General features: G+C 37.6%; 1 protein-coding gene across 1 annotated transcript; it reads left to right on the forward strand.

Annotated features, from left to right (window-relative positions):
- Window positions 1-1,248: 1,248 nt before the first annotated feature.
- Window positions 1,249-22,344, forward strand: polq (polymerase (DNA directed), theta). The gene is given in 33 exon segments (XM_056446804.1): window positions 1,249-1,593; window positions 2,647-2,740; window positions 2,819-3,443; window positions 5,281-5,463; window positions 6,588-6,718; window positions 6,874-7,030; window positions 7,111-7,219; window positions 7,295-7,508; window positions 7,609-7,750; window positions 8,058-8,204; window positions 8,332-8,544; window positions 10,371-10,513; window positions 10,593-10,791; window positions 10,889-11,031; window positions 11,115-11,308; window positions 11,396-11,520; window positions 12,506-12,749; window positions 13,267-15,287; window positions 15,290-15,799; window positions 15,894-16,034; window positions 16,722-16,909; window positions 16,988-17,228; window positions 17,564-17,757; window positions 17,838-17,966; window positions 18,044-18,218; window positions 18,300-18,414; window positions 18,496-18,614; window positions 18,705-18,889; window positions 19,749-19,860; window positions 20,532-20,656; window positions 20,732-20,873; window positions 21,855-21,958; window positions 22,044-22,344. Coding segments are annotated over 33 exon segments (7,743 nt in total). The 5' UTR covers window positions 1,249-1,528; the 3' UTR covers window positions 22,158-22,344.
- Window positions 22,345-22,362: the final 18 nt, after the last annotated feature.

Here is a 22,362-nt window from a genome sequence, read left to right on the forward strand (position 1 = left end):
CAGCTAGCAAACTTAGTGCATTACCGCCACCTTCTGGACTGAGATGTAATCATTTGGGATGTGTGTGTGTGTGTGTGTGTGTATATATATATATATATATATATATATATATATATATATATATATATATATATATATATATATATATATATATATATATATATATATATATATATATATTTTTTTTTTTTTTTTTTTATTATTATTAATAATCTGTATATTAAAAAAAACTTTCTAAATCCTGTTTGCTAGCTGTGTTGTTTTCAGAAACTGTATAACTGCATTAACTGTTGAACTTGCTCCAGACAGACTCAATATGTGCTTTAATGTCATGTTCTTAAATACTTTCTGTAATTGTTCTCGTTCTTCCTCGTTGGTTTTCGCTCTTCTTTTTAAAAGAGCACAGCGCCACCTCCCGTACATGATTATAAATGATTTGCGGCGATCTGTGTAGAGTGGATAGGTGTCGATATTATATTATATTATATTATATTATATTATATTATATTATATTATATTATATTATATTATATTATATTATATTATATTATATTATATTATATTATATTATATAAAATTTTATATTATATAAATTTTTATATTATATAATTTTAAAGTTATTATAAATGACTGTATAGTTTAAAGTTTGAATACTGTAGGTGTCAGTGTTGCCAAAGAGCTTAGAATGATCCATGCTCTTTGGTGTTGCCGAGCGAGTCATGTCACTGGCGGGTAAAGCCTAGATCGGCGGGGATTTTGAGTCAGAAAATCGAATCTTTCGAATCGCAAAAAAAAAAAAAAAACGATTTTAAACTATTAAACCATAAGAGTTTTTTTCTTTAATATTTTTCCAGCATGAACCACATATAATCCTAAAAGCAATCTTTATAGCTTCTTGTATAAAACCATTGATCTGTATAGAATGACTTTTCTATTATAGTGATACAAACCCATTTTATACGGTGAAAATAAAATATTATGAGTCCAAAAGCACAATAAAACACAATATTCAAACACAATATATCAGCTACTTAATCACGGTCTTTTACAGCAATCTATAAACTAATATAAAAAACAAAAGCTGAATATTTCACTGTCCTTTAAACAATTTTAAAAGTTATAACACGGAATAATGTTATAGTATTACATAGTTTGTAATGTGACTGAAGAGGAACCTTCAAAATTGTTTCCCCGGGACCACTGTATGCAAACACCGCGGGCTCTTTGATTTTTGTTTTTTTGTTTTCTTTTAACCCAGTCTGAGTTCCTTGAACTGCTTGTAAATATGCATTTAAACAAACAAACGCTACATGAATGAAATGTAAGACTATTCACTGGGTTTGCGATCGTGCAATGTAAATAGCTTTATTCTGAAATGTCAGCTCAGTATCAGTAACGTTAATATCTTTTAACATGACTTTATTGACGCGCAGCGACGAGAGGTAGCTACCTTAAAACATTTTATTGTGCTGTTTTTATTCTTACTCAAGCATTGTCTGGGAAAAGTTTAATCGAAAGTCTTAGTGTGATGATGACTACTTCAACGACAAGAAAGATTTATTTGGGACAACATCGTATTGTGAAGACAAGGGGGTAAGATGTGTCAGCGGTCTGAAACGCTGTTGTGCCTCTCTTGATTGTTTACGTTGCCATAGTTATGTTTACAAGCTCTAGTTGAGCTTTAATGCTTCACTGTTAATTCTTAACCAATGGTCATATTTACAAACTTGGTTGACATGGAGCTTTAGTGAAGTCCAAGTGAGAACAATGATCTTTAAATCTGCTTAATAGCAATAATATATTAACTCTAAAAGATTTTCACTGATTTTCAAAAACTGTACATTTATGTTCACAATTATATTACTATTTATAGACAGTTTCTGTCTTTAAAATATTGCTTGGTTTGTTGTTGGGCTTAACTTTTAATGTTAGCAAAATTTGGGCTTATTAATTGAGTTATCATTAGAAATTAGAATGAACCTTTCATTTAACATTTTACAGTATATTTAGATGTCATCCTAACTATAATATATAAATATTAGGCATGGACCAGTATAAGATTCTGACTGTATGAAAACCTTGGATAAAAATAACATGTTATGATGGTATTGTGATTACGGCTCCCAAATATGTTCTTCTTGGTAAAAAAAAACAACAACTTTTTTTCCTATTGAACACAAGATATTAGTTTTTGAGAAGCATTTAAAGTATTTTGGAACAGTTAAAATGTCAGGCTAAATAATTAAAATAAATCATTGACATGCTGTCTTAATTAGTCTACAAAACAGATTTCTTTACAAGTTGAAAAGGCATCTTTGAATATCTTTCTCTTCTTTGGATAAAAGTATGCCACTGCACTGTTCAGGTGCATAGGGTGTTGGTTTATAAGCGATTTGTTTCTCAAATGTTTGCTGAATCATGTGCTGACTAGTAGCTTTTGATGTGGAGGGTCATTTTTACTATTGCACTAAAAAACTAAATATATAAATACATGTATACACAAACACACACACACACACACATTTAATGTATTGGGTTTTTACAGTGTTACCTCAGGTTCTTTTTCTTGCATTTTCCTCTTTGTTTTATGTCTGAACTGAAATGAAAATAGTGTAGTTGTAACCAATTATTTTTTCATTTTTACAGCTTAAGTCTTGCAGATGAGAAACCAGGACAAAGACAATCAAGTCTCATGTGTCAGGAAGATGTATTAGAGAACAGAAGATGTAATGCACCAAAAGTATGTTTTTAAAATGTATTTTATATCATTTTAAGCCACTGGTAAACCTTGTTACACTAAAAATAAATGTTTTTTAAGCAAATCCAGAATAAGCAGTGGATGCCAGGAGACTCCACTCTGGCTATGGATGAGGAAATCTTACAAACCATTGATGAACTTGGTCCAGAAGTCTTGAAATTCAAGAAAAATGAAAAGATTCAGCAAACTGAACCAGCACCATTAAAGAAAAACTGTGTCTTTCCAAAAAATGCTGACATTGAAAAAGAACAAAATTCAGAAAATATCAGCCCTTCAAGTCCATCAGAGTGCAAAAGAACCAGAACACAAGCCAAAAAAGAGGATAATTGGAAGGATTTGGCCCAAAAACTTTTGTTCAGCGAAACCAAAAAGATTGAAGTGGTTGGACGGACCCTTGATTTAAAAGAGAACAGAGATTATTCTTCCCCTCAAAAGGTCTTGAACTCAATGAAAAAAACATCTAAAGTATCAAAGAGCAAGCAGAAGTTAAATTTCAGAGAAGTCACCTGCCCAAATGACTCCAAGGATTACATTCTGTTCAGTCCGACACATATGGCTGCTGCTAAAGAGCGGTCAGTGTTGCAGCTGCAGAAGAGATCTGTGAAAAACCTGTCAGTGTCTGTGTTAACCCCTCCGCCTGGAGTGGATCTTACCGTCCTCGGTGATGCTACACTACCAGATGCAGGTATAGGTAAACTTTTCCACTGTTGCATGGCAGATGTCGCTATTTGATCACCATTTGAAGAAGTGACTAGAAGAATTAGTTCACCCCAACATTAAAATTCTGTCATTTATTCATCCTTATGTCATTCCAAAATTTAGTTCAAGATATCTTTAATCAAATCTAAGAGATTTCTGTTCACCCAAAACTGATGTTGAAAACAATCAAACTTTGGACATGGATGCTTAACCCTGTGTGTTAATGGCACACAGTAATGAACCTCAATTGTTCTCAAGCATTAAGCAAGGATGCTTGAGCTCCCATGACAAAATCTATATGGATTTGGTTTTTAGCTCTTTACAAAAGCTTTTACGTGTCTTAAGAATTGGGTGAACAGACTTTTACAGTAGAGACATAAATCTTGCAGAATTAAATAAGAATAACTTTTATTTGACTTTCAAAGCTGAGCTAATTTTGAATGGATTTTTTAAAATAATGTGATTGTGGGTATATGTATATATAGCGTGCTCTGTGTCAGTGCTCAGACCACGGGGTTATTAGTGCATCAAAAATTCCACAGTTTTTTATCTAAATTTTTCGTTTAAAAACAGATGATATACCTTTAAGGGGAACAAAGTATTTGGTTAAAATTAATTTAGGTGACTTCCTAAATCCCACCATATATTTTCAAAAGCTTCAAAGACATATATAGCCTATTCAGTATATTGTCATACTTTGACAATATGAAAAGTTAATGTAAAAATTCTACACTTGAAAACTCTGCAGTATTTAGCCTAGTTTGAAAACTCCAGGGTTGTTTTTGTAGATCAATAGCAGACTTTGGAAAACAATTTGTCTGAGCTTGAGTATTTTGGATTATCGCTGTTCTCATCTAAATCGATTGGAATATTTTATTTATTTTTAAATATTCTGAATGATCAAACTATAAAAACGTTACACCGTGTACGCTGCGTGAGTAACAAAGCCCTTTTCTTTTATGAAAACATTTATTTGTTCAAAATAAGACATTTGATTAGCTTTTATATAACACGTCTTTTCCTGTGTTGTTTTAACGAATGCCGTTACAATATGTGTTTTATTTATTTATTTGTTTGCATATTTTGAGTTTTTGTAATATTCTAAATAAAACTAAAGGACTAAGAAATCAAACGCTCTTTGTACCTCAATGCAATTTAATAGGGCACTAAAAAGGCTAAAGAACTTAACTCTTATATTTGCTAAATATTTGCAGTCTATGGCTATGCTTCTCACCATGTATTGTAGACATCTTTTCTAAAACATACAGAATAGTGTAAAAGCATGTTTATTACTAAGGAAGCCATAACAACCAAACAAAATTATATTTAAATTGAACACATCACATTACATACAGTACCTTTGCATAAGGTAAACATACAGTACCATCCTGTCTAGTATTGTGAAAAGGCAAAACTGAAAATTGCGTGTTGATGTTTTAGCTGACGAAGTCTATGGTTAAAGCACCTCCCAGTGGTCAAAAGGTGTAGGTGCATTCACTGCCACCGCAGCCACAGCGAGCATGGCGGCAAAGGGAACATATTGAAGTGTTAACATCTGTATATATAGGTGAAGTCTTGTTTATTCACTTATATCTGTTAATTCACTTATTTAAGTTCATAAATTATTGAAGATTAAAATATTTATTTTATACTCATCATTCAATATCACAAGTCTTTCAGAAATCTTTCAAATTTGCAGATATTATGTAATTTGTCTGTATTTACTTTTAAAACAAAACTCTTAAATGAATTTTGACTTTAAAGCAGTATAAATCAGGTTTTTTGTTGAAATATTTATTGTTTCTTTTTATTGTCCTGAATAGCACAAAGCATTCACATGGGACGTCCTGCTGATCAGTTAGACAAGCTTTTGCTCTCCAGCTGGGGTCTCCCTAAGCCTGTTCTGGAGAAGTACCAGAGTCTTGGTGTTCACAGGATGTTTGAGTGGCAGGCTGAGTGTCTGACTCTGGGCAAAGTGTTGGAAGGACAGAACCTGGTATATTCTGGTAAAAAAAGTTGTCTTCTTATTGACCACAAATATTTTGTTCATCCCTAATCTTGTCTGGGAAACAGGTCAAACAGTATTTTCTCATTACACAGTATGTTTCTAGAATATGTGTAATTACTTAATTTGATCAAAAAGTTTAAAGGGAACTTATTATGCCCCTATTTACAAGATGTAAAATACGTCTCTGATGTCCCTAAATATAAGAAGCGTCTCAGAAGAATATAGTCTATGCAGACTATGGTGTTCATTTATGCATCTCAAAACTCCATATTTATAATCCCATTAGTTTCTGACATTATCTTCACCAGGTATGGTGTGAAAACTTTAATGGCAGATGGCTGCTATTCGCTCAGTGCTGTCTATGCTAATGAGAGAGAGATTGACATAAATAATAATAATTCCTTATATTTATATAGCGCTTTTCTGGACACTCAAAACGCTTTACACAATGGAGGGAATCTCCTTATCCACCACCAGTGTGCAGCATCCACCTGGATGATGCAACGGCAGCCATATTGTGCCAGACTACACACCACACGCCAGCTGATTGGTGGAGAGGAGACAGAGTGATGAAGCCAGCTATGAAATGGGGTTGGTTAGGAGGCAATGATGGACAGAGGCCAGTGGGCAAATTTGGCCAGGATGCCGGGGTTAAACCCCTACTCTTTTTCGAAGGACATCCTGGGATTTTTAATGACCACAGAGAGTCAGTACCTCAGTTTAATGTCTCATCTGAAAGACGGTGCTCTCTTAGCAGTAGAGTCCCGCTATACTGGGGCGTTAGGACCCACACAGCCCGCGGGTTGAGCCTCACTAACACCATTTCCAGCAGCAACCTAGTATTCCCATGTGGTCTCCCAACCAGGTACTGTCCGGGCACAGCCCTGCTTGGCTTCTAGCTGCTGGTAAAAATGGGCAGGGCTTTTTACCACTGATGACATTTACAAAGGGAGAATGTTAATCAAAGTGTTTCTACTGACTGTTTTTAGGAAGTGTGTTTATAAAATAGAATTAACTAATTTTTAATTTGGATATATTCGCATACGGTTGCCACACAAATGTGTTTATAAAAGTGATTTTTGCATAATAGGTCCCCTTTAAAGGTAACGTTTTCTCTTTTAGCTCCAACCAGTGCAGGAAAAACATTGGTATCTGAGTTGCTGATCTTGAAGAGAGTGCTGGAAACAAGACAGAAAGCCATGTTCATTCTTCCTTTCGTGTCTGTGGCAAGAGAGAAGATGTTTTATCTACAGGTTGGTTATTTTACAATTATACATAAATATTTTATTTTAATTAATTTTTTTATTTTAAGATATTTAAGGTACATTTTTGTGTTTATGGTAAAACACCTGTCATTCTACATCTTGGAATTTTACTAATATATATTATACTTACTATTTTTACTCAGAATGTATTTCAGGAGGCAGGGATCAGGGTGGAGGGCTATATGGGGAGCACTTCAGCAGCTGGTGGGTTTTCAGCTCTGGATGTCGCTGTTTGCACAATAGAGAAAGCGAACGGACTCGTCAACAGACTCATTGAAGAAGATAAACTGGATTTACTTGGTAAAAATTACAACATTTTATTGGCCTCTTATAATGTTGTGTCTGGTACTTTTAGAAAGCTAAATTCTCTCAAACTACAGGAACTATTGTAGTTGATGAGCTGCACATGGTTGGGGACTCTGGTCGTGGATATCTGTTAGAGCTGTTGCTGACTAAAATCCAATACATTGGCCAAAAAAATGCAACAAGGTATGTTATAATGTCATTTTTAAATCAAAAATGGTTTTTATGCATGGTGGAAGTTAACATCTTTTACATTTAAAGAAACTCAGGTCAAAGTAGCTCTACTGGTGTGCAGATTATTGGTATGAGTGCCACGCTGCCAAACTTGGATCTTCTTGCCCGCTGGTTGAGTGCTGAACTGTATAGTACGAACTATCGCCCGGTGCCACTGATGGAGTGGGTCAAGATTGGCACAAATATCTATGACGGATCACTGAATTTGGTCAGACCGTTCACCCCAGCTCTTCCCGTTAAGGTCAGAGACATATTTGTCGGCCTCAGGAAATAAAATCAAGTTTTTTTGTTTCCCATGACAAACTGAACTTGCTAATGTTTACATATCAAACACCCATTAGGGAGACGATGATCACATTGTCAGCCTCTGCTTCGAGACTGTGCAGGACGGACACTCTGCACTGCTGTTTTGCCCTTCAAAGAACTGGTGTGAGAAACTAGCAGATAGCATTGGAAGAGAGTTTTACAATCTTCATCACAAAGGTTTAACTTTACATCTATTGGTAATACTTTAGGTCACAATTCATGGTATTAATAAAACATTAACTAACACAACTAGCTTAATAAACTACTAATTAGCTGTTTGTTAATAATTAATAAGGTAGAAGTTGGGCTTAGGTTTTGGGTAGGATTAGGGATGCAGAAAAAGATCAAGCTTTATCTTTATAACTACTAATGAACAGGTAATAGGCCAGTAGTTTATAACATGAATTGTAACCTAAACTAAAGTGTTAACCAATTATTTCAACATTTTTACAATCCATCTCTAAAACATTACTTGCTCTTACAGAAATGCAGTCAGGCTCTGGAGTGCAGAGCATATCTCTGAATCAGGAAGGTCTTCTAGATGTATTAGCTCAGCTGAAACGTACACCCGCAGGCTTGGACCATGTGCTTCAGAGGACTGTTCCTTGGGGTGTTGCCTTCCATCATGCAGGTACATGTGTTTTGTTGTTAAATTCTCGATTTTGGAGTAATTTATTTCTTATAAACATTCATTAACTGTTGAAAACAATTATCCAATATTTAAATTATTAAATTATTTTTTGGAAATCTCGTTCCAGGTTTGACGTTCGATGAGCGGGATATTCTTGAAGGTGCTTTCCGTCAAGGCTACATTAGGGTGTTAGCTGCCACATCCACCTTGTCTTCTGGTGTAAATCTGCCCGCTCGACGTGTGATTATCAGAACTCCTGTTTTTAATGGTCATTTGTTGGACATCCTGACCTATAAACAGATGGTGGGACGGGCAGGCCGTAAAGGCGTGGACACTATGGGTGAGTGCCGCAGTTTTGAAAGCATGTTATGGCTACTTTTGGGCCAGATGTAAAACTGATAAAAACATATTAAACTGTGTGAATTAACATGAGAGTTTGATCTTATATAAGCAGTGATGGAGTGGAATTTTTCTGCGGTTGATATATTGACAATGCACAAACTAAAGAAATACGAATACAAGGGCTCATTTGCTTTAAAGCTAATACAATCTTCCCAGGGCAGTGCAACTTAAAAGTCATATGGCTTGGTAATTGATATGTTAGAAAAAAATAACAACTTTGTTTGACACTCCAATGAAATAAACACAAGTGAAGAATATTCTGTTCCTTTCTACACTGCATTCAATTATCGCAGCTGTGGCAAGCAACAAAGGAGATGAGTTAAGATCAGTTCTTTGGATGTTACATAATTGCGTAAAATACCAGTAAACTCAGCTCCAAATGACTGTTCGTGTCTTGTTGAGAAATTTTTATTTCATGCTTTTAGTAACACTTATAATAAATATTTTAAATACAAAAAGAGGTTTTGCTCTGGCATAAGCTTTTAAGGAATAAATTAATATATAAATATAACAAATAACAATTAAAATGAATAATTTCAATAATAAAATATATAAAAACAATAATTTCAAATGAGCCTTATATGTTGTAAAATGCTAAACCTGTCACTCATTTCAACTTTTTTTTCCACAATTAGTCATGAATTACATGATTCCCATAAACAATCCCATAATTTAATCTAAAATATTTGAGAAAAAAAAGCATGCATTAGTGGATATTTTTGTTGGTTCTTTACACTTGTCATATATGTAATATCTTGCTACTTCCATCTTATCTGCCCTCTGCTTCTGTAAACACTAAATATTTGAATATTGGGGTGATTTGTTGCCGAGTGTGATGCGGCTGGGATAAGAAGCAGCACCTCCAATCCGAGGCCATAGTGCTCCACTGGAAAAAGGTGGTTTGCCATCTCAAGGTTGGAGGAAAGTCCTTACCCCAGGTGGAGGATTTCAAGTATTTTAGAGTTTTGTTCACGAGTGAGAGAAGGATGGTATGTGAGATTGACAGGCGGATTGGTGCAGCAGCAATGCAATCAATGTATCGGTCCATTGTGGTAAAGAAGGAGCTGAGCTGAAAGTCAAAGCTCTTGATTTACCGGTCAATCTACGTTCCTACTTTCATCTATGGTTATGAGCTTTGGGTCATGACCGAAAGGACAAGATCTCGGATACAAGCGGCCGAAATGAGTTTCCTTCACAGGGTGGCAGGGCGCACCCTTATAGATAAGGTGAGGAGCTCTGTCACCAAGGAGGAGCTCAGAGTAGAGCCACTGTTCCTCCACATCGAGAGAAGTCAGCTGAGGTGGCTTGGGCATCTGTTTCGGATGCCTCCTGGACGCCTACCAAGGGAGGTGTTTCAGGCATGTCGCACCGGAAGGAGGCCTCAGGGAAGACCCAGGACATGCTGGAGGGAATATGTCTCTTGGCTGGCCTGGGAACACCTCGGGATCCCCCCCCGGAGGAGCTGGAGTAAGTGTCTGGGGAGAGGGAAGTCTGGGTTTCTCTCTTAAGACTGCTGCCCCCGCGACCCGGCCACGGAAAATCGGTTGAAAATGAATGAATGAATCAATTTGATTGTCACTGACTCATTTTGCCATTCTGAATCCGTTGTCTTCCTAACTTAAGGTTAAAATACTGGAAGGATACTGTGTGTGGTGAATACAAACCTAAAATGTATGACAGTGTGTATGACATACTTTGCACACCGTGTTATGTTAAATAAATATTTTTTCCAGTGATGTAATAATCTGTGTGTTTAATAATCAGGTGAGAGTGTGTTGGTCTGTAAAGAGGCTGAACGTGCGAAGGGGATGAGCCTCATCCAGAGCTCGCTTAAGCCTATCAGCAGCTGCCTGGTGAAGCGGGAGGGAGAGGGCGTCACTACCAGCATGCTAAGGGCCATCCTGGAGGTATAAATGTCTTGCAGTAAATACTCTGTTGCATAATATTTTATTGGGGGAGTATGTTCAACATTTTATGTCATTGAAGATCATTGTTGGAGGAGTTGCCAGCTCACCACAGGATGTGAGACTGTATGCGGCTTGCACTCTGCTGGCGGCCAGTATAACAGCTGAGGAGGCACATCAGGATGGAAGTGAGTCAGAAGCTCGAAATGAAGGCGCTATTGAAGCCTGCATCGAGTGGCTGTTGGACAATGAGTTCATCCATATACAGAAAGAGGGAGATGGTAAGACACCAAAAGACAAAAACATAGCAGTAAAAAACCTAGCAGTCATTTTGTGTGCCATGTGATGATAACATTTTGATAATTGTGTGTCTATTAGTGGAGAGGTACTGTCCGACACATCTGGGTTCTGCGACATTGTCTTCATCTTTATCACCTCCGGAAGCACTGGGGATTTTTGCAGATCTTCAGAGAGCAATGAAAGGATTTGTGCTGGAAAATGATCTCCATATTCTCTACCAGGTAGACAAAGCAGACTGTTATTCAGTTTTAAATGTAGTTTTTATAAATTTAGGTTTTTAACAAAATCATGCCACATATTTTAGATAACCCCTGTGTATGTGGACTGGACGACAATAGACTGGTATCAGTTCTTCTGTCTTTGGGAGCAACTACCATCGGCAATGAAGCGGGTGGCTGAGATGGTCGGCATTCAAGAAGGTTTCCTGGCCCGTTCTGTTGGTGGCAAATTAATTGCTAAAACCGAGAAGCAACGTAGGCAGATGGCAATCCACAAACGGTACAGTGTGTTAGTAATTTAGAATACTTCATTTAATTTGCTTCTAAGTAGCAGCATGTTGATATGTATCTTTTTTTCATCCTGAAGTTTTTTCACAACATTAGTTCTGCTTGACTTGGTAAGCGAAGAGCCACTTGGAGCTGTTGCAAAGAAGTATGGCTGTAGCCGAGGACAGCTTCAGTCACTTCAGCAGTCTGCTTCCACATATGCAGGTACACAGATATCTCGTCACGCATCTAATGAAACTTGTTTCTGACTTGGATTGTAAAAAGTTATTCACATGAGATAAAATTATACGTACGCATGCATACATACATACAGTGCAGAACATAAATGAGTACACCCTATTGAAAATTTATATATATATATTTTTTGCAGTGAATATAGACAATATGTTTTGGTGCATTTTAACAAATCAGTTTTATTAAACCATTATATTCATTAAAATTAGAATATGGTCACCTAACATCTTTAGGAATAGAAAGATAATACATTTAAATACAAATGAAGTCTTGCGAAAAAGAAAAAAATCAACAAAATTTCAATTAAATGTAATTTTTTAAATGGTTCTCTTGATTTTTTTTTTTTTTTCCTCTTATTAAAATTGTATTTTATATTTTCTCTAATATATTCATAGGGTGTTCACATTTTGCACTGTATTCTAGGGCGGGGCAATTAATGAAAGTAATTGCAATCGACATTCAGACCCTATAATCGATCAAATTTTTCCAGGTCAATTTTTTTCAGTTACTTTCCCTACCGTGTGGAGTCACGCGAGCCCGCTTTAAGGCTAATTTACACTTTTTTATTTTATGATTTATACTTATTATACTATTCTGAAATTATACTTCTGCCAAGTGCACGCGGATGGTCAGGCACAGCCTTCGCATAACCGCACAACTCTCAAAAGAATTTAACTACACGTCACAATGACACATAGCGAAAGCTATGTGATTGCCCAGTTAGGTAACGGTGATGAGGGTGGGTGGCGAGGAGAGCTGCGTTAATGTTTTAATTTAATAGTAATAATAGTGTGTGTTTCCTTCAATAATTTTAAAATCAAGTAATGCTTCCTTCATTTAAAAATTTCTCACTTGTAATATGTGAGCATATTTACTGTACAAAACTTATCAGTGAACTATGAGGGCATGTATTTATGTATGTATGCATGTATATTGTATATACTTATGTTTTCAGGTATGGTTACGGTTTTCTGTAATCGACTTGGATGGCACAACCTAGAGCTACTTCTGTCCCAGTTCCAGAGTCGTCTCAGTTTTGGAGTCCAGAGGGAGTTGTGTGATCTAGTTCGAATCTCTTTACTAACTGCCCAGAGAGCACGTACACTTTACAGCTCTGGGTTTGTCACGGTAGCAGAGTTGGCCAGAGCTGATGTTACAGAGGTGGAGAAGGCCTTAAAGAAAGCTATTCCTTTTAAAAGGTAATGAAAAAGCTCCTTGATGATGTTTTAATGTTTGAATTGCCTTTATTTATTGCAAAATATATGCATTTTAAGAGTGCAAGACTGCTGAGATTATAGACCCAGTTTCACAAACAGGGCTTAGATTAAGCCAGGACTAGGCCTTAGTTAAATTAGACTATTTATGCCACATTCATAAAAATGGCCTTAGAAAAATATATTACTGGTGTGCACCTGGAGACAAAAAATGACACTGACGTATTTTAAGACATCTCACCGCAAGTTGTTTTGAGTTGAGACAGCTCAAACATGCAATTTAATCTTGACTAGCCTTAAACCTTGTTTGTGAAACTGGGGGATAAAGTTTTAAATTATCATTATTGGTCAGATAGTACATTTAGATTTATATACCACTGCAATTATGGTTATTGGTTACTAGCATAAAAATAATTATGGGCTTATTGCCTAATGTGTAGTTTTAATATTGATTCATTACTAGATTACATTGAGTCATTCATTGGTCATTTGAATCTTGCAGCTCCAGACAGGCAGTAGATGAGAGCGAAGTGGAGGCTCAAGAACGAAAGAGTATGCGCTGTATCTGGGTCAGTGGGAAAAAGGCCTTGACTGAAAGAGAAGCTGCCCAGCAGATCGTGGCTGAAGCCCAGCTGCTCCTCCAGAAAGATCTGGCTCTTCTAGGTGTGCAATGGAACCCAGCTTGCGTCCCAGCAAAGACTCAGCCAGTTCCCAGTTCAACTGTGAAATCAAACACAGAACCACAGTCCATGTCAGGAGGCCCAGAACATGAAGGTTGTGAAGATTTAATGTCAAATGTGGCTGAAGAGAAGTTACTGCTGGAAAATAATTCTGACAATAATATTCACCCCCCTTTGAGGCCATTAGAGTCCACTACCAGTTCAGAGAAAACAATAGACGTTGACTCGTGTGTATCATCTGCTGAATGCCAACCTGATAAGAAATGTGAACCGCAATCAAGTGTACTTCATAAAGTTCTCAAATCTATAAATGCAAAGGACAAGGGCTGTCACAATAACCAGACAGCTGAATCATCATCTGAATCACTTCAGAGGCGAAATTCTTGCCTTAATTCCTGCATCTCTGGCAGTGACCAACACTGTGTGAGTCCAGTTTCAAAACGCAGAAGGATGGATGCTGCAGATACTGAAGCGGGAGCCACAGACACTGGAGTAAAGATGAGGATTGCAAGTGAAAATGGACTTGCAACAGACCATAAAGAAATGTCAAAACCTGAAGAGCTTTGTAGAATAGATCAAGTCAAGATGAAACTAGACAAAGACACAAAGTTAAAAAAAGACTCTCGCTCATGTACTCCACTGCCGAATGGGGAAGTCACAAATGTCTGGGTGGTTTCCTCTGGTCAGGGAAAAAAGCGCACATCAAAAATGAAACATTTAAATATAAATGCAGACATTTATCATGAAACCCAAACTGAAAATGAAGAAATGTTTGCAGAAATTTATGGGAAATTCAGCAGCAGAGATCAGAACGAAGGGGACTTGCATGTGAACACCAGAGTAAAAAATGATTTATTATGTAAATCTGAGAAGCTTAGCTCTCCTGACTTGTACACAAACGGATTAGAGGAGTTTGGGGATAGTTTTCAGCTTGATACACAGACTGAGAAAATGCTTCACGGACATGATTTTTCACATAGGAATGGTGAATTAAACATTGTCAGAGAAAATAAACAGGATAACCAAGTTGATTCTGCAAGTGAGAAAGTTGTCAAACAGTCGTCTTTCCTGGAAAAGGCGAATCGAGTATCTAAAGAGCAAAACAAAGGCCCATTTGAAAGTTTATCACTCCATGAAAATGTCCTGCCCACCAGAGCCAAACCAAAATACAACATTTCACTTACTGACAGCCAGTTAGAGAACATTTTAAATTACAGTAATCAAGTTGCTGAAGAAGAACAATGTGCAAATAAACCTGCTGAGCAAAGGGAAAATAATGAGTCTTCAGATCATGTTACTGACAACAGTTTCAATCGGAGCAGCAGCTTTCTGTTTGACAGTCTCTATGACAACTCCATCTTGGATGCCATGGAGGAGGCAGCAATAGATCAAGACAACAAGGAAGTTCAGGAGGCTGAAGTGAATGCTAATTCAAATGGCTCTTCTCCAGAACTCATTCCAGAGAGGAGAGAGGCTTTGCCAACAGAGGACCAGGAAGCAATCCAATGGGGGGAATCATCTTTCAACCTTTCAGAATGGGGAGATTCACTCATCATTGGAGAGCAGTACCTTGAAAAAATGAGCAAGGCTTGTGATGGCCCAAGATTGGGTGCAGAGAAGCCCAGTTATACAGATGACATAGTGTCTCAACTGAATGTGTCACAAAGCAGTGAACATCAGCAAAAAGCTGAAAGGCATCGATTAAATAGCTCATCGTTTCATATCAGCCCAGGAATGCAGGACTTATTTGATAAATGGTCTGATCAGTTTTCAACCATATCTGATGCACCAGGTCAGTCAAATTCATCAGTGGAACCAAAACTCCTCGATGAAGCTGTCTCCCTAATAAACCCAAAGTGATTGAGAAGGAAGGTCCAGAAGTCTCAAGATCTGAAGACTCTGTAATAGTCCAGGCCAAGAAAGTGACTCCTAGTGACCTTGTTCCTCCCACACAAGTTTTACAACCAGTCACACCACGGGTCAAAATGACCACCTCTGCTATACAATCACCTAAAAATGTTACAAAGCAGAGGTCTGAACTCGATCCAAATATCAAATCATGTACCCAGAGAGATCATCAACCTTGTCTGAGGACAAACTCAATATCAGAGTTGGACATAACTCTGGCTGATGAGGGCTCTAAGAGACTTTCTCAGTGTCCTTCACTTCCTGCTTCTAACTCCTGCAGTCCAGAAGGATTTTCCATAATTGATGTGGCAAGTGACAGAAGGCTTTTTGAAACATTTGTAAATGAATGGAAAACAAAAGAGAGATTTTCTCTTGCTGTTGCCTGTGAGAAGACAGAGAGCACCTCAGTGCAACCTGAGACTGTAATAGGTGGAAAATTCAAAAAACGTAAGACATTTTCTTGCTATACACTTTGTCCTTTTATACTGTATGTTTCAGTTATCACCTAGTTTTTTAATTTGATGTAATACTCTTTTTGAAGCTACTACCCCAATGAGGAACAAAAGAAAAGAAGGCTTCCTTCTGAAGGGATATGAGGATCTTGTTGTCATTGGCATATCTGTAAGCTGGGGAGCAAAAGATGCTTATTTTGTATCTCTACAACAGGAGCTTGTAGACACAGGTAGGAAACTTGACACTAGCTATGTTTCCATCCAAAGATGCCAATTAGATATATGCAAAAACTTGAATATTGCATGAAACATTTGCAAATAAAGCACAGCTTCCTTCCAATGAGTCAACAAAATCTTAGCTCTTTGATACTGGTGCCATATATCAAAAAGAAAAATTGAATTTACTGTGGTTGGAGAAGCCACTGTGGGCCTTTTTAAATATAATAAATGACTAGCACCTTGCAATGACTTTATTAAAAAATTAAGTTGTATCATGGTGGCTTTTAAAGGCGTGAGACCACTCTTTGGGAGCGCAGCGGCTTTTAGAGGCGTGAGACCACTCTTTGAGAGTGCAGCTGCTCAAGACAGTTCTGGGAGGTAATAATACAGAACCACTTTGATGACAGACTTTTGCTAGGCAATTTAAGAGTGAACAAAATATTTCAGATGTTTTACTTTGTGGTCGATTTGCCGGTTAGTCCAATAATGCTGGTCCATCATGCCCATTTTTCTTACCGTTTTCCTAAAGGATTTTTATATGTGACATTGTAAAATGCTCGTAAATGTGGTGGATGGAAACATAGCTACTGTTAAATTGTTGATTGAGGACTAAATCTAATAAACTTGGCCAAATGGACCAACTTTTGCAAACCTGTTCCATTAAATGAATTCAGTTAAATTTTTCTTTCCACATACAGATATAAGTGCCAGTTTAGCGCCACCGCCTCTTGATGAGACACTTAAGGTTGAGGAACGGCTGACGCAGATTCAGTCTTGCTTGCAAAAAGAATCAAGTGTGACAGTCACTTATGACTTCATTCACCTTTACAAGATACTTCTGCTGGCATGTGAACTTACTGTGCGTGGCACATTTGAAGACCCAAAGGTTTGATAGAAATCCTTTCCGTCTGGAATCTGATAAGGTATAATGTCCAACTTTATTAAATTCTTTGTTCTTCTATAGATTGCATGTTGGCTTTTGGATTCAAACTCCAAAGAGCGTACACTCCACAACATGGTGACCAGTTTCGCTACTGAGGACCTCCCAATGTTGGAGGGAATTAGTCCCGGGCAGGGTGTGCAGAGTTTAGGAATCTATGGAGAAGCCAGTCAACCTGGACGCTACAGAGCTGCTATTGAGTCTGTTCTTGTCTTTAGGCTCATGACCCAACTTAACTGTCTTCTAGAAAAGGATGGTTTCTTAGGTAGCAAACATCATTATACCTCTTGACCATACCAGTTATGTACTATCCTGCTCATAAAGGGCCAGTGTCCTGCAGAGTTTAGTTCAAGCCACCCGACCACACTTGCCTGGAAATTTCTAGATATTCTAAGAACTTTGATTAGCTGGTTTAAATGCAATGCTCGCAAAACCTGGTAGCCTGAAGTTCCAGGGGTATTGTTTTTTTCAGTCAGGCTACCAAAATCTGATGTAGATTTGCGAGAATGTGTTTTATTTGAGCTGAACTAAACAGTATATGGGGCCCTCCGTGAGCAGGATTGAACTTGGAGCATTTTATTCATTTCACTTTTTTTGTAGATGTTTTCAAGAAAGTAGAGATGCCAACGCAGTACTGCCTGGCATTGTTAGAGCTAAATGGAATTGGCTTTAGCATTGCCGAATGTGAGGCTCAAAAACATGTCATGCAAGCCAAGCTGAGTGCTCTTGAATCCCAAGCTTATCAGCTAGCAGGACACAGCTTCTCCCTGACCAGTCCAGAGGACGTAGCAGAGGTATACTTCACGTCATTTAAAATAATGATATGGAAATTCATTCTCCTAAAACCCTCTTTAATCCATCTCAACAATCACAGGTGTTGTTTCTTGAGTTGAAGCTGCCTCCCAATGGAGATTTAAATGGTCAGAAGAATAAGAAGACACTGGGCTACACTAGGAGAGCAGGAGCCCGTGTAAAACTTTCTAAACAGTTCAGCACAACAAAGGTATGTTCTGGTCTTTGAGTATTGATTAAAACCTAAAAGAAATGCACTTCTAAATTCCTCTTTTGTTGTTTCATCAGGATGTTTTAGAGAAGCTCAAGCCATTACATCCTTTACCAGGTGTTATTCTTGAGTGGAGAAGAATCACAAATGCGTTGACAAAAGTGGTTTTCCCCTTGCAACGAGAGAAAAAGTGGCACTCGCATCTGAAGATGGACAGAATACATCCAATCTCACAGTCGCACACTGCCACAGGTGGGAGCATAATGGAAATCCTTTGAGTTTTATGTCAGCAATATCTTGAGATTTTTACATTGTGGTGTTGTTCTCATGTAGGACGTGTGAGCTTCACTGAACCAAACATTCAAAATGTCCCAAAAGATTTTGAAATTCAGATGCCAACGCTTATAGAAGAAAGTCAGTCATCGCAGAATGGTGGAAGCAAGACATGGTACATTTCTGTTTTGCTTTTTTCCCCTTTTTATTCCAACAAAATAAGTCATTTATATATACACAATTATGTTTATTTCAGGTGCAAACGAACAAAGATAAACCGACAGTTGGCACCACTTTTAAAAGATTCAGACAAATCACCAGACAAAGGGATGCAATTTTCTGTCAGCATGAGACATGCTTTTGTTCCCTTTTCAGGTATGAAACTTCAACATTGAGTTATCTGGATCTATTTAAACATTATTTATGCTAAATTAACTCTCCCTCTTTTTCAATCTTATTACCCAGGAGGTCTGATTTTAGCTGTTGACTACTCACAGTTGGAGCTCCGCATCTTAGCTCATCTCTCCCGGGACAGAAGACTCCTCCATGTGCTCAACAGTGGTGCAGATGTGTTCAAAAGCATAGCAGCTGAGTGGAAAATGGTGGACCCTGCTTCAGTTGACGATAACATGAGGCAGCAGGCCAAACAGGTTTGCTACATTTGAACATGCGGTGTAGAGCTGAGACCTGCGGGAGGCTGGTGGAGCAAATGCGAACACCTGTGCCACACAGCATCTCCAGAGGGATAAAACGATGAGTGATAACAGTGGAAAGAGGAGGCAGGAAGTAGCAAATGATGAACGTAAAGTTTAAGTGAAAATAAAAGGCAGTTCTCGTGGATGGCTCGAGGCCTGGAGCAAGAACAAAATTTAAACTGTAGCTTAAAAGTCTCCCAGGCCTGTTCCTCTCTCTTCTTCCACTGTCACTACTCCTACATCTATCCTTCCAAACTCCTCCATGGGAAGTGTTAGTGTGTGGCACAGGTGTTGCTCCTCTGCTATGGGTCTCAGTCTCCTCCAACTCATCAAAATCATTATATTAAAATATTATCTGGGTTTCCATCTCCATGTTACAGTTTGAAGTATCACATGAAAAAACAAGAGATTAAAATGGAAAATTTCAAATAAACAAATCTCTAAATTCACAATAGTTAATGATAAATTAACAGTTGCTGTAAGTGGTTTTAGACTTTTGACTATTCAGCTGTTTACACTATGCTTGCCTTGTTTACTGTTGCTTGGTTACCAATACTACTGTCAGCCTCTCCAATAACTTGATGGAAATGCACCTAATTTGCATTTGGGATTTGCATTTTTTTTTTTACATTGAGAAGACTCCCTTCATGTTAGGATGGAAAACTGGCTGTTAATGTACATTGATTTTAAACTAGTAGGATTTTTTTAAAGCACCATTTTTATGTAAAATATTAGATATTGGTTAGTATCATTTGCATCTGCTTCGTGAATTTTTATATTTATTTGTTATAAATCTTTGCATTTCTGTCAACAGATTTGTTATGGAATAATCTATGGTATGGGTGCAAAGTCACTCGGAGAACAAATGGGCATTGAGGAGAATGATGCTGCCTGTTACATTGAGACATTCAAATCCAGATACAGTGGTAAGTGACAATTTACAGTAAGTTTGCATGAACCAGCAGTTTCATTTCAATTTTTTTTGTATTATGATGCAGTTGCTAGAGAAACAGCATATTGAATGAGAACAGTGGGTGGAACTTCTTTTTTCTACTCCGAGCTGATTGGATGTAGTAAAGTAGGCATTTTATTCAGAAAGATCGGGTAAAGGGTTTCAGGAGAGTTATCATAACCTAACAGACAGGGGCGTAGCAACCGGGGGGACGGGGGGGATACGTCCCCCGCACTTTTAGAGACAGACCGTTTAGAAACAGGTGATTAAGAATGTAAACCTTTGGATTTCATACAGCTGTCCCCCCCACTTTTAAAATGTCCACTACACCCCTGCTAACAGACATGTTCTCCTTGCCATTTCTGTTTGTTATCATAGCGCTGACAAAACTGACAGTTGTAGCCATGCCCAATACCTCAGACAGATGTAATCTGAGAATTAACTGAATACAAACAGGAAGTGCATTTTCAGATTTTAATTAAAGATTACAAGGGCAAACTTTTTTTTTTCTAAATGACGTGCACGGGTAAGTTGTTTACCACAAAACTAGCAATGTGAGCTAACAAAATCAATATGGTTAGTTTGGATTTCATGTGTACGTTAAATTTACAAGAAAGATTAGTGTTGAGTTTTTTGTTCATTAAGGCATACAGAACTTTCTGCGTGAAACTGTGCAGAAGTGTGGGAAAAACGGTTATGTAAAGACATTACTCGGCAGGAAGCGTTTCTTGCCTGGAATAAAAGACTCAAATGTGTACATCAAGTCTCACGTAAGTCTATATGAGCCCTCAATAAGAAAATATCTGGTGTGGAATAAGAGTTTAATTGCATCTCTTTTTTTTTAGGCAGAGAGACAGGCAGTGAACACAACTGTTCAGGGCTCTGCTGCTGACATTGTGAAATTAGCAACCATCAACATCCAGCGCAGAATAGAAGCAGCATTTCCTGGAGTGCCCACATCACACCAACACCCTCCAATCAGATTGGGTATGGCGTTATTTATAGATTTGAACTTTTAACTTGGGGTGTCAAACTTTAGTTACAACCCTGCTCCAACACACTTAAGCTGCGGTCACACTAGAGTTTAAGCTTGCAAAATTCTGTAGTATGGTGCTGCGAAAAGGGGCGAGATTAAACAAGATGATTAGACATTTAAAAAAGCGAGCGATTGGTCCATATTTCAAGTTTCTGTCCAGAGAGGTCATGTTTTGATCCTCGATTGGTCTCACGCAGTCAAGTGATGCAATTTCACAGGTCAGAGTTAGCCAAACCTGAACTTTGCAACGCAGCAAACTGCGAAACTTGTCGCACAAGCTTGCGTTTCCGGTTTGACGCATTCACGTGCGTATGAATAGAAGTCTATGGGGAGAAAAGTCCAGAGTGACCGCAGCTTAAGCTGTAGGTGTGTCCCAAATTGCATACTTGCGCACTATTTTACACCATTTTGTAGTATAAACAGTGTAAGTAGTGCATTCACTGTCACTGAAAAGAATAAGTCCACTTTAAATGCCCGGATGGTGCACTTATTCAACCGTTAAAATTAAGTGTGATGGACACTTTGCGCACTTAATGACCATTGCTTTGCTCGTAACAGAAGGGACAGAGCTATCGGGGTGCACATGTTGGATTACTTTTATTTTGGATTGTGGAAGCAAAATTCTCCTACAACAGTGATTATAGCGCCTCCTGATGGTGAATGTGGGTATACTCATGGCAGGTATTATTTGGTAGTTTGGACATTAATTTTGCTAATTTGACAACCGACGAACGCCATTAGAGAAACGGTTTGAATTTCTGGTTGGTAAAAAAAAAAAATTATTGTTACATTTGGGAAGACAGTACATGCATATATTATGCTCTTGAGTGTGTAAGTGCGTAAGTACATAGTGGGTAAGAGCATAGTGTATTGTATGCCATGTGGGACGCAGCTTTAGTAGTTTGACACCTGTGATATAATGTTTTTTTCAGGTGGTCGACACCGAAATCAGTTTAGACCCCTTCGAGGAGGCTACTTTATACTTCAACTGCACGATGAACTCATCTACGAGGTCGCAGAGGAAGATGTCATTCAGGTAATTGGGAAGAAAATTCTTTCTGAATGTTTCTTTTAGCTGAGAATATAAATGAGTGACAAGTGTAATTTGATCGTTTCCACAGGTTGCACAAATTGTGAAGCGGGAAATGGAGTGTGTTGTTAAATTATATGTGAAGCTCAGAGTAAAAGTTAAAGTAGGGCCAAGCTGGGGTAACCTTCAAGACCTGGACATATAAAGGTTTATTTTACTCTTCTGCTGTTTACAGATCAACTAGCAATCATGGGTTACATTAATGAACTAAAACACTAAATGTTTTATTTATAGGCATGTTTTTAATCTGAAATGAAACTCTAGAAATTAAGTGCAATGTGTAAAATGCTAAATAGTTCTGTATTTTATCCAAAAAAGATGTTTATGAATTAAAAAGCTCAAACATTATA

This window comes from Danio aesculapii, chromosome 21 (genome assembly GCF_903798145.1).
Source record: "Danio aesculapii chromosome 21, fDanAes4.1, whole genome shotgun sequence".
Taxonomy (NCBI): domain Eukaryota; kingdom Metazoa; phylum Chordata; class Actinopteri; order Cypriniformes; family Danionidae; genus Danio; species Danio aesculapii.